The 13,943-nt window shown below is 38.3% G+C and overlaps 1 protein-coding gene across 1 annotated transcript in view; it reads right to left on the minus strand.

The window, feature by feature from the left end:
* DOCK2 (dedicator of cytokinesis 2) overlaps positions 1-13,943 on the minus strand; it is a 146,778-nt gene that overhangs the window by 113,878 nt on the left and 18,957 nt on the right. The window contains exons 18-21 of the mRNA XM_083871665.1: positions 13,409-13,543; positions 11,061-11,169; positions 3,919-3,989; positions 3,540-3,646 (exon numbers count right to left, since the gene is read on the minus strand). Of these exons, the coding sequence (XP_083727791.1) occupies positions 3,540-3,646; positions 3,919-3,989; positions 11,061-11,169; positions 13,409-13,543 (422 nt within the window). The remainder of the gene's footprint in view (positions 1-3,539; positions 3,647-3,918; positions 3,990-11,060; positions 11,170-13,408; positions 13,544-13,943) is intronic.

Consider the following 13,943-nt stretch of genomic DNA (forward strand, 5'->3'; position numbering starts at 1 on the left):
GAAACATCCACAAAATAATAGACTTCGCTGTAATTAGCAGTGTAGTTAAATATATTCCATATTCATGGCAGAAAAAATACTACCTGTTCTAGATAAATGTGAACTTTAGTTAATGATACTGTTGGCAATCTTACCTTAATTATCATGCTGCATCCCGTTCTGAGATAGCCTACATGTGCTTTCATTCTTGTAAATGACCTTCCAGCTCATTGAGTGCAGTAATGAATCAGGCAGCATCTACACCCTGCACACACTTGGTTCTCTACCCAATTAATTGTAAAATCGATTGTATTCAATGTAGAGCAAAAAAAGCACCTTTAGAATTTTCTATTTTAAACCACAGCAATGAAAATGAAAAAAATATTTCTTTGCTATTTACCATGCACAGTATTACAACAGCACAGTATAGAAATGTCTTCATACCACTATAATACTATATAATAATGTATCTAATAATAATGTAATAATATTATGTTATATATTATAGAACAGATACTTAATTGTGTATTGGTCTTTTCACATCCTTCAGTGCCTGCATTTAAACATGATGTGGACTTCTCCCTCAATGATAATTACAATGTTAAGGTTGAAAGCAAAACATAAATGCAAATAATCAAAAAATATCATTTAGATAAAAAATCACCCTGTAATTATTAAAAGGATGATTTGCTACTGACACACAAAATGTTTAAATTAATATTTTCTAGTTAGCAAAAATATTCTCTTTTTAGTACTATCATAACATTAGTCATGATATTGCTAAAACAAAATGTTATGACTAAGCTAAAACAAACAGGGTACATTTTAGTTTTATTTTAAAATGACAGCAACTTGATTTCTTTATTTTGGTCAAGTACTTCTTTAGAGGACTTCTCTTGTTTTTAAACTAATACATGAAAAAAAAAAATCAATCCATTTCCCCAGACTCCTAAAAGGAACACAGCTAAGTATAATTATATAATCATATACCAAGTACTATTACATTAAGTATCACAGTAAAAACATTTCCGGGTAGACTCTTGCACACGTAATCCCCACAAGCACATGAACAAGCAGACAATTTTTACATATTATGTAAAATTTTTACATATTATGTAGTGGATACTTTAACTGCCAATTACTAGTGCAGGTTTGGTCACAATTCCCAGATATAGGTGAAAAAGCAGGGCTGGCAAATGAATCAAGTGTGATTTGCTGCCTCCATTCTCTCAGCTGCTTGGACCTGCTGTCAAGTGTCTGGTGTTAGCAAAAATAGAGAAGAGCTTTTGAGCAATACATTTTTTTTAATCTACAAATGTAAGACTAAACGAATCCACTAACTACCTGTTGGGGAAAAATTAAAATGTATTAATTATCTGGTCAGCACTATGCAAAACCCACCATTTATTGGTTTTATAAAAGGTCCCCAGAATTAGAAATCCTCCTAGCAAAATTTCTTATGCATTATTACCTAAAAAATACAGCAGCAGAAACCATGCCCTCCTTTTAGAATTCACAATGCATCCTGAGATAGACATACCCCATGATAAACGAGCTATTTATTTCAAGACATCAGACAAGCTGCATTTACAAGCAGCCAGCAATCTATTATTATTATTATTTATCTGCAAGTAGTAAAAGCTTTGCAGAGTATTTTGCATTTACAGATCTCAGCCAAAGGAAAGGCCTGTTAAACACAGGAAACAAGCTCCACACTATACAGACTATAATGAAAGCTTCTTGGGAATCCAAAACCCACTCTTTTCTCTTCTGGAATACACAGAGGGATGGAAGAAAGGAGCTGTAGGATGTACACTAGTGAATAGAACTGTGAAGCACACGGTTATTGTATGCTCAGCTGTTTTCCTTCTATATCTTTATTAAGGTTTATTCTTGTTATATAAGCCTGGGATCTGCTGTCCTGACCATCCCTGATCTGTGAACCAATAACAATTGTACTTCAGTGAGAAGTACAAGCTTCTTTAAAGAAAAACTACTGAATCAAAAAGAAGTTTATAGCTTACACTTAATTTCTCAGTATTAAACACAAGGTATCTGACTGAACTGTAGTAAGATCAAGAGTTCAGGAGAGTGCCTCACTTATACCCAAGAGTCTTTCACTCTTGTGAGAGGATATTTCCCCTTCTGGTCTAAATTCTGCTCACCCCAAGCACCACAGGTAAAACTAAGGCTGGTGCTCCTGATTTTAGAAGCAGCAGCAGTAAAGGCAGCTCATACTGCAAAGATGTATCAGACTCTCACTGTAAAACAGAAATATAGTCAACTACCAGAGCAAACTGTGAATGCTGGACTAGAACTATTTGAAAAATAATTAGGATCTGCTCTTAATAATTTGGATCAGTGTCTGGAGATACCTGTGCTGCAGCTACTCATGTTTCACCAACTCAAAGCAAATGTGAATTTACACATAGATAAAAAAAATCACAGCTGTTGACCATGAAACTATTAACAAAAAATAGGTGAAAATATTACTTAATTTAATCTAAACAATAAAACCACCAAGATTATTTTCTTGACTTCTTTTTCTAGGAAATCAACAGTGGTCTTAAAACACAACAGACACAGCTAGTTATTGTTAAAGCTTACAATATACTATTCAGTCTCAATGGAATACAACACAGGCCTGAAAATAAAGTGTAATTTTTATCTGTCCTGGCTAGTTAGGACTGCATCACTCTCCTGGCAACTCAGAATGAGGTGAGCAAAGCAATCCTCTCTCAATCTACTCACACACATCACTACTTGCAACCCACTGTTGTACTGTCAAGTTCCTGGAATCATAATGTCTAAGTTGTCAGGAAATGGAGCTCATCTGAGTAATCTGTGTGCTTTTCAGGTTCTGAAGGTTATCTGCACAGCAAAAGGGGAGAGAGAGAAGCATCCATCCCACCCACAAGAGAGGAGTTGGAACACTTGATACTGAGGTGAAACTAATCATGTAGAATTTGACTATCTGATAGGATTCCTTCAGCAAAAATTCACTTCTTGTGATAATATGAAGGCAAACTGAGCACAATGGTGATAAAGGCATTTCAGTATCATTAACACTCCTGAGAGTTGAGAAAGACATCAAGTTCTGATAGAGGTTGAGAAGCATCATAATTCCTGCAAGTGGAAATGCTGCATTGCAGCTGAGTATACCACAGCACAATCAGATTCTTTTTTGTCCTCCTCCCAGGCAGAGGCCTTATATAACATCTGTGTTCACAGGGTTTCACTTCATGTTCCTATTCCATTATAGACCTTCAAATGGGTTGAAAGGATATAAAGCTCACCCACCTAACCACTTGAACATTAAAAAACCACACACAACTGTTCCTCTGAGCCCCACCTGTTCCTTGCTCTAGGCCAGCAATCACACTTTGCACAGCTCTTGCCATGCTGTGGAAAGAGATGAATCTCCTCCAGAGCTCAGGCTTCTGGCATTCACACTCTTTCAGTACTTGTTTCACTCCATTTCAAACGTGAATTGCACAACACGCAAGGCCCTGAAAATTTTCACACATTTATCTGAAGCCTTAGAGGCATTTTGTATTTACCTTGTTTTTTAAAAAGGTTGCTGCGTACAATTTCCTTCATGGACTGCACTTTCTGCTTCTGTAGTTTCACCGGTGGAATGCAAGTGTAAAATTCGTATAGTAGTTGGCTGCAGGAAAAGGAAAAATGTCATAAATACCATATAGATTAACTCATCAGGTGTTAATAAGGACAGAGAGGAGAGCAAAAGATTACATATCTCTAAATATTTATCACTTTTTAAGACCTAAATTTATTAATATATCACAAATACTGACAAAAGACCAGTAACAAATGTATCCAGGGACTCACCGCTGTCTTCATCAGTAGGAACTTTGTGGACCTAAACTGATCTACAAGAATTAATTGCTGACAACTGGGAAACGTTCAAGAGTGACTCACCTCAGTAACTTGGCATCAAAAACCATTTCAACATCGTGGAGAACCGATGGTATGTACTTCAAGGCAGCAACCTGCATTGACAGACAGATCACGTTAATCCTGTGTGTTTGCATGTGTCCACAAACAGCACAGAGCACACCACTGAGACACACACACACAAAACAAACTGATAAACTCAGACTTCTTTCCTCAGACTGAAGTTTTACATCACATTTGAATAAATGTCATCACAGAGTTGCATATTCTGATGATATGCAGAGGAACTTCACTGCCATAGCTCCAAGTGGATCTGACTCTACTAACCAGTAAAAGGGTCCAGGCTTTGTAGATTATCTCCTTGCAGGTCACTAAAAGCGTCATTATGATGTAAATAAGTCAAGCAAGCACCGATGAAAGCAGGAGCTGTATCAGTTCCATCCCAGAAATGTGCCATGCAGGAGGCAGAAGTCAGGGGAGCAGTCAGGGGAGCAGTCACTCGCCCACCCCATGCCACCCTTTCTAGAAGAGATGAAAAGGGGTGTCATGTCCCTAACCAACCATCTGCAGCCAAGCTGTGGCACGGTGTGTCTCCTCCTATCAATTCCTCAGGTGTGTTTTGACAGCACAGTGGGATAATCAAACCTTACCCTGACAAGGCTAAGAGACAAGTTACTATTCTTACATGGATAAGAAAACTTCAGCAGGCAATTCCAGGCTCAAAATCACCACTAACACTTCAGGCTAATATGCAGAAAAACTAACTTGCAGTTCTTTACTTCACTGTGCAGTTTTAGGGTATAAATTCCTACTAACATTTTGATAAAAACTAAATTACAGTGATGTGAAGTTTTTTATTACTGATTTATCTGATAGAAGCCTGTCTAGGTTCAATATTTCTTTTACCTGTACACAGCAAGGTCCCTGTTAAAAACTGTCTCCTTCTTGAGAGTAGGGGGCTTAGAATGAAGACAATCAGAGCACAGCTTTCTTTGGCTCTCTTTTAGACCTTTTAAACGCAATAAAGCTATAATTTTATTTGTATGAGCTTCCACTGCAGTAGCCAATTAAAAAAAAACAAAACAAAAACCTAATTATGTCTTGACTGAAAAAGAGCTTAGTCTGCAGCAGGGTGAATACAGTATTTCAAAGAGAATCTATGCTGGCTTATGGTACCTTCAGATAAAGTCATTCTCCTGCAGATCTCATCCCACACCCATACACAAACCTAGAAAGGTCAAAGGAGTGTTTAAAAGCTGTTACAACTTCAGCAAAGATATTGTATCTTCTACTGATGTTGAGATGTCCCTGGGCTATTTGCAGCACCCCTACAAACACCTGTGTTGGGCTGGAAACTGCCTCCAGTTTTCACTCAGACACGTACTGCTGCTCCCCCTTTTCAAGCAACAGATAAGAAGACTGCACAGCAGCATCAGAATTTAATTTTACAGCAGTTCACTGGTACTGTGAAAGACGTTTGATAAAAAATAGAGCCACCAGTAGCCACTAAATATTTCAAGCAGTACTCCACTGACACCTGGACTATGCTGTCTGACTTTCACATATCTCTGTTTTACACTTGCACAGGGGGGAAGTGGCAAGGATAGAGCTGCAGCCTCTCTGCAGATCCACAGTTCCAGCTGAAGTACAATAAGGAGTATATCCCCTGCACTATTTTAGACTCCCAAGTTTCATTTGCAATAATTGCTTCAAATGATGCACTATGGACACAATTGAGCACTGTCCTTAATGAAGTCATAAAAATCTCCTAGTCAGCAGTACAAGATGTTCTGCATTCTTCAAACCTTAAGAGATTAGTTTTTTTAAGCAGGATACAGATAAACCCACAGCACTGCAGAAAATTATTTCTTACATATACAATGTACAGTTAAATTTATTTTAACCTTTACTCTTGACCAAGCTTATTTTTAGCTGCCCTCTTTATGCAGTATTACATTATACATATTCATGAAATTCGAGTACCCATGGGATGAAAAGTACATTCGAAGAAATCACTGGTGCTCTGTTTCTTAATCTAATTTTACTTGCCATCAAGGCAACTTTAAGAAGTTACTGTGCCATCCCCCTTTGTGCACCAGAAGCAAAGCATCACTATCAGTGCCTTTCTAGGCTTAATCTCTCATAAGAAAACTGTACAGAGAGGCACAAAGTCCTTAGAATCTGCTGCTACAGCAGTGGGGGTCAAAATTTCATGGAGAAGAATGAGAGAAAGGCAGCAGCTTCATATTCCATCATTTTTCATATTTTTGAGTGCCACAGACAATTTATTTTGCTGTTTCAATGACCTTGAGAAGGTGTCATGTAAGGTTTCTGAAAGCACACACAGCACGGGGAGTTGTGCTGTCTCAAATCAGTGCCCAGGAGCGAGCTGAGGAGAGCTGACATTTGCAGCAGGCAGGACCATCTGGAGGTCAAACGTGGTGTGTCAGCTGGGGAGCAGAACAGTTGGAAAAGGAGCAAGGGCTGGATTTGTAAATTAAGGTTGAGAGCACAAGCTGGTCAATGAAAGGGCACACTCATAGACTACCAGTCAGAAGTCAAGAGTAGGAGGAACTAAAAAACATATAATCTGAATTTTTAAAATCATTCATTCAATTTTATTCCCCAGAAATAGAGGGTGATTTAAACAGACTCCAAACACATCCACTAAATACGTTGTTTTATGACCCGAGTGCTCAGACAAAGGATAGAAGGTACTGATACCTCCCCTATTCCCCCTCACGCTCAAGCCTCCCTTCACCAAACTCTTTGCAGTTTCTGGAAACTGATTTCTAGGTTTCCTGATTTCAAAGATTCTCTCCTCCAGAAGTACAGACTTAATTAAAAAAAAAAAATCCCAAAAAACTTTCTAAAATCTACAAAAGTCACCAGAAATGGCTACAGAAGAGCAACTGATAAATGCAACAAAGTTGAAACATCATCCCTTCCAAAAGATATTAAAAAAAGGATTAAGTCTAGTGCTTAGAAAGCCCTACCACTGTAGACAGTGTAAGTTCTGAACTAATTATTTTAAATTATTATAAGAGCAATCATAAAAACCCCTTAAAAGGAGGAAGCCCTACCCTACAGCTGCACATTGATTCTGCACTGGTGAAATTAAACCACTCCAAGCTCCACTCCAAGGGCCAGCCTGACAAAGCACCCTGCCAGGACCTACACCCAGGTCACTCTGCAGCTCAGATGGTTGCTCTTAAATATCAGCACAGATTGAAAACATAATCCTAATTGTAGTTTAATTACTTCAAGCAATGCTGAAGTTGAGAAACATTCTGTCTGCATCTTTAAACAAAAAAGAGAACTTGACCGACTCCAAAAGTGGGGTTTTTTTAAAGGCTATTGTGGATTAATATATACCTTTCCAGTTTGCCAACAAGAAATTAATAATTCACTCTTCAGCTGTTCAAAGCTTATCTGAACAGTACTACAAAACAGGACCAGATATCTGCCCTTCCCAAAGCTCAGGCACCACAGTAAGTCAAAGCCTCAATCCACTTCAGTCAGCTTTAGAACAAAGACTGAAAAGAGATTTTTAACTTTTTGTAAACGTATACAGCATTTAACAGATCAGGAAGTAAGATTTCACTCAGCAGATAAAGTTACATGGAAACAGTAAAGTGCTTCTGGCACAGATGAGGCTGTTCCATATAACACATAATTTTATAAAAAATCCTTTCCTGAGTGAATTAATTTTCAACGCAAGTCTGAGTGTGATTCTATCAGTAAAAATGACTGGGAAATTACTACTGGCTAAAATACTGAGTTCCAAATTTAAAAAAATTAAAAAAATAGAAGAGACCTAAAAACTTCAGGTTTCAAAATAATTCTTTAAATCATCTACAGTTAAACCCGATAAGCATTTGAACAACCAAGAATGAAACAGGAGTTAAAAATTCACATTCAAAGGCTCTGCAAACTAGTCCAGGTTTCAACATCCTGAGAAACCCAATTACTTTAACTTTCTTCAGGGCTCCTAAAACTTTCCTCTCTGATATCTTCATACCATAATCTACTTGAACACATTCAATTGGACCTGCCAATTTATGTTCCACTCATCAATGATAATTCCAAGTGTGACAGATTTAAGACAGTTTTAATATTCTGATTATTCCTGTATTTTTCCAAGAGACTCTCTGAACTTCCCTCTCTGGGTACACAAACTGTAACATCCAGGGAGTCCCGTGTGTCTGTAGAATCACTGAATAACCACCTGCCCCTTACTCTGCAAAGTTAATTTGTACTACTACAACATCCATCATTGTCATCTCAAATCCCCCAAGGGAAATCAGTGTTGGATTTAGGCCGAGGCAGATTTATGAATTTCCTTCTACTACTTTCTCCTCCCTCTCAGCAGAAATTATCTCCTTTTTCTGGCCTGCATCCACCTACCAGAGCAGGAGTCTCAAGTATCAGTAGTGAAGTCTCCTCCAAACCGGCACAGAAATACTGTCCCTTGTGAAAGCTGTGGCTGCCTAGGGAGCTCATGATGAGGTGAGAAGAAGTGTTTATTTTATATTTTTTGCCCCATTAAACTTATTTCCAGCAGCCAGCACTAAACTACAGCTGGACACTGCTCATTCCATACCTCTCCTATCAGAATTTTATAACATTAATATAGTAGTTGTTATTTACTGTATATAAAGTAATCTCTTTGTAGGCTTCTCTCAGAGACACAGCTGGATGAGTCATTAGTATTTGGAACAAGAGCAAAGATATGATATAAGCCAGTATTTCACATCTGCCATAAAAGGTTCCTGCTGAAAAGAAATCTTTCAGTACCTTATGCAGATTTAGAGACCCAAAAGCCCACTAGTACTTCAGGGTTATGAATAAATAGGACTTTGCACAACTGACGGCACTCGTTAGAAATCAAAAATTTTGATTTTCAATACGGTATTGATCAAAGCAGAGCTGTTTAATAACTAGTCTGTTTATGAAACACACTAACGTGCTCTTTAAAATTAGCCTAGATTTCTTTCCTTTAGTCCTTCTCAGAGATGCTCAGCTCTGTTTCCAAGGTTCTGCTGTTTCTGAGGAACATCAGCCAAGATACTGTACATGTTAAACAGGTCCAACGTTAGGAACTGGCATTAAACATGAAAATATGGAAATAAGGGTAGGCACAGTCACCCTCCTCAGCCCACGTAATGTCACGGTGCCACTGGCACTACAACCTGTTCTGAAACACTCCCAGTGGCCTTTCAGAGGCACCACTGCCCCTTGCACACCCTGCAACTGTTAAGGAAGAAAAAGTGTTCTATGAGCCTTTCTTGTCACTCTCAGGAAGAAACTGCCCTGCTCATCAGAGGAAACTGCCTTGGGTTGCAATGCAAGATGTAACCAAAAGTGTGTATTCTATTCCATCTGTTGAAACCGGCTGGGGAGGTGTTTTCTTTATCTCTTCCCTGACCCATCCTCCCTCCAGGGGATCTCTGCTGTCCATGGGCCATCCAGGCTCACTGCAGGGCTGATACAATTCCATCATCCCATGGGGAGATGCTCCACCCAGGGGGAGGAGCCCAGCATTCCCACCCAGATCAAACCTGGCATTCAGAACAGCAGCACAGCCTGTTTGTGCTGGATTCCCAGAGGGAGACCAGACCCATCTCACCATCACTGGACCTTCAGAGAGAAACTACACCCTTCTACAGGATCATCTCTGCTCCAACAGAACCACATCTTTCACTCCAGGCTTTAACTGGACTGCTCCCAACATCCTGACCAACAGGGTGTGAGACTGTATTCTGTCTCTGTCAGCGCTTTATCCGTTTGTTTGCTTTTTTTGGTACTACTACATTTTTATTTCTAATATTCCTAATAAAGAACTGTTATTCCTATTCCCACATCTTTGCATGAAAGCCCTTAACTGCAAAATTTTATTAATTTGGAGGGAGGGGGTTTACATTCTCCATCCCAAGGGATGCTCCAGCTTTCCCTGGCAGACACCTGTCTTTCCAAACCAAGACAGAAACACAGATGGACAATCCCACACATCCCCTTTGAGATCAGGCAGGGCAGAACACAGTGATGTCACACACTCTCCCCAGGGAGCATCAAATCCTCCCAGATCTCTTTCTTAATTAGCACAAGTACCATAAAAGCAAACATTATTATATAAACTCTTTCAGTATTACTTTAAAGATGATTTTTTTTCTTCAGAAGTTTCTCCTGCTTCTGCTGCAGTATTCAAATGTATAAACTATTCCCAGGAAGGCCTATACAGAATTACCAAGTAACAGAGTATCTGACTGATTTTTAAATGCATTTAGAATATTACTGTAACCATGGTATTATACAATTAACTTGGTATTTACTTTCTCAGCTCTTTTGCAGTTGCACATTAAACACTCCATGCAAAGTGTCAGCTGATACAAATCTCAAGATCAGCCACCCGAGGTTTTATTCAACACAGGCTTTTTCACAGGCATCCACTTCTAATCTACGTCGTATCAAAAGGAATCAAAACACAAAACTACAGGAAAATTCAAGCCCAATGCATACAATGAGTTTTTAATAAAAATGTATGAAACGATAATATTGCAGCTGTCTAATAAAACTTCTACCTTTTACTCTACAGGAAATCTTGATATTTTTCTGTCTTAATACAGAACTGCAAATTATTTTATATTGATGATGTTAATAACTCCTTATTTTCTAGTTTTCTTTAAAACATTAGATTCTGAAGCGTCAGAATAACTGAGAATGACATGAATGGCAAACCCTGATCCTATTCTCAGTTTAAACAATGTAACTCCCAAAGACTGAGACAATAAAATTTATATTCCCAACTAAGATGGTGGAATCCCTGCTTTGCATTATCTGGAGAAACTCAAGAATTAAACATTCAGGTCCCACTGGAGGCTTTGTGTCATGAGATTGCTTCAAACATTCCAACATCTGTGTCTTGGTTCTTTCCTTGACTACATTCACAGAATTTCTGTCAGTGTATCTTGTCCTTGACCTTTTCAAACTAGGCTCCAAATTTATCAGACAACCTGCTCTTCCAATAGAGGGGAATTACAAAAGAGACATACTGGATGAATTTCCTGAGTGCCTTTTCCTCGATTTAAAAAGAACAAAAATAAAAAGCTCATGTACAAAAACCATCTAGAAAACCAAACCCAACTGATTTTCAAGCACACACCAACCTGCAATAAAATGGCAGTTTTATGCTGGCTTTTCATCAGGTTGTTGATGGATTCAAAGAGTCTCCTCATTGATTCTTCAAATTCTGTTTGTTCTTTGCCTTCATATAATCTGTTGAGAGATACATTAGGTTTCCTTCCAGAATCAGAAAGTTTCATTCTCCCAAATGCAAGAGATTTAACATTAAATATATATTTCAGAAGTTGATCTAATATTATGTACATAGATATTTCCCCAATGGCTTATGACTGCTATTCACTCTATCATGTAGGAATCCTTCAGTTTGAACACTACAATAACCACTCTCAATTGTTTTAAAAGCCTCTAAAGCATGACACCTCCCAGATGGGAGCTTATGGAAATCATTTTACTTTCAAAGTAACTTATATGCAAAAAAAAAAAATTAAAAATTGTTGTTTCCCCCCCCAAAAAACTGAGCCACTCTAGGATATTTTTCACAAATTATAACAATTTCTGTCTTCTGCTGCTGCCACTTTTTCCAAGAGCTATTTTTACTGGCCCCATTAACCAGTGTGCTTTTTGAAAAAAGTCTCTATTTGACACTTAAAAGTTTAAAAGTGCATTTAAATTGAGCTCACTCCATTATTTCTCCATTCCCTGTCCTAAAGTTTGAATCCCTCAGATTATCTCTCCTGTTTTGTTCATACTGGCTCTTAGTACTAAACACTGCCTACATAAACAGCAAAAACACTGGTGACATGTGAAATTAGTTCTGTGAAACAGCTGTCAGGAGTTAAAGAAAAACAAGCTGAGAAAAAAGCCAAGATGACAAGAGAATCCTGAAATGTGAGTAGAACGCTGTGAGCTAAGTGCTGCCTCTTCTGCTCCATCAGGAGAGAAAAATCTCTTTTTAAAGTTATGTATTGCAGTGCCATTTGTTTTCTTTTCAATTTGAAATGTAAGACTGCCTCCAATAATAACAATTGTCCAATGAATTTAGAGTTTCAGACCTCTAGTTAAGTAGAAGTAGATATGTGCAGGTAATCACCTGAATATGTAACATGTTGCAATAACCTACTTTGACAGATTGTCCAATGAACAATTTTAGCTGCAAGATAACAGGAATGATTAAAATGAAGACCAAAGTTCTCCCTGAAACAAACCCCTTCTGCTTTCTGACCTTCATCCACACAAGAAATTTTCCATAATCCTCTACACAGTGCTTCCTTCCCCAAAACTCTAATATACCCTTCTGCCATGACACCTACGATAAAAATATAAGATAAAGTTGTATTCTGTTCTCCTGAGCACCATTTCCTTCCTTGTACAGCTTTACACCTTGTTTACCTGTATCCATCTATAAACAGTAAGTTCCTAGAGACAATAATATTTCTAAGGTACTACCCACAGCAGCAGATTCCTTCTTAATCTACAACTTCAACCAAAACAACATAATCCAGCAAGTAAAGTTAATTTTAAAAAAATATAAATCTATATATATTTTTTTTTTAATGTACAGTGGACTATCAGAGAAAAATTGTGTTAGAGCTCCCACTGAGCATAAGACAGCTAGAACAGAACACTGAACACCATCCTGTTCTGGTGAATGCCAGCCACAAACACAACACCCAACTGCTCCCTCTCCCTGCAGGTCTGAGTCTGCTCCTGCCACCCTTCAGCCACAGAGCAAAGGGAAATCAGAACAAGCTGTCGGGGGAAACCAGCTCAGGGTAAATGGAGAAAGGGGAAGCAGAAAAGAATTGAGAGAATGGGTCTGTGTTATATGAGGAGAGTACAGTTACCAGTGTGTAATTTTTCTCCTTCCACTTTTCATTTCATTTGTTCTCTCCTCCTCCTTTTCTCCTAAATGTGACTACCACATGTAAATACTACACCTCTGTCTGCCTGAGCTCCACACATTCAGCCCATTGAGTCTTCCCTATAAATTCCTTAAGAGGAGGTCCAGAACTCTAAATTCAGAGTGCCCATGGCTGCTGCAATGACAGTGCTCTGTGCCCAATCTGAGGGGCTGGACACTGTTCTCAAGGACAAGGCTCCAGCCTCAGCCAACTGTTGAGACCTTTGGCCATCCCCTGCTCTGAGGCCAAGCCACCTGACACAAAGAATAATCACCCTTTGAAACCCGCTGCTATTACCAAATCCATCTCTGGAACTTACACTGAGATTCAGAAAGCAGATTTTTGGATCTACAAAAATACAAAACATGTCTCAGCAATATCTCTATTTTAGAGCAGTTGCCAGGTTTTATGTTTCATCTGTAAAAATAAAAAAACCAGCTCTGTTCTAGAACCAACTTTTTCTACTTCTCAGGTCTCCTTCTATGTCTGATATTAGACAGTTAATTAAATTGCAATTTCTGAGTACTTACTGGGAAAATAATGTCCTTGATCTAACAATGAACTTGAAGACATATTCCAGTGCTTTCAGAGTTCTGAGGATAGGTTCACATTGCTCCCCTCGGCTGGAAGTATCCAGGTATGTCTTCAGAACACTCATTAATTTCCTGAAGTTTAAAAACATTTATTAAAATAATTTTCATTATTATTTTTTAATTACCTTCCTTAGCTTCTTTGGCAGCTCTAAATATATGTTCATGCTTAGCCAAGCACATAAAAGAAAACAGACTGCATGTATTTCTGGATTTATGTTGCACAAATTCTGTCAGTATAAACAAATGAGGAACAAATTTTTGGCTGCACAAGCAAGGGAGAAATCTGAAATCCCAAAAGAGCAGCATGACTTTACACAATCCTGGAAGCACCTTCACAGAAGTTTGTAATACACACGCACAAAGTAACACAAAATATTCCTTCTGCCTACCTCCACTGAGAAGTGATTAAACACCACTGCATGCTCTAATTAACAGCATGTAAATATTACAATATTCCAGTACACAACATTAT

The sequence above is a fragment of the Zosterops lateralis genome (genome assembly GCF_965231275.1).
Source record: "Zosterops lateralis genome assembly, chromosome: 14".
Lineage (NCBI taxonomy): Eukaryota > Metazoa > Chordata > Aves > Passeriformes > Zosteropidae > Zosterops > Zosterops lateralis.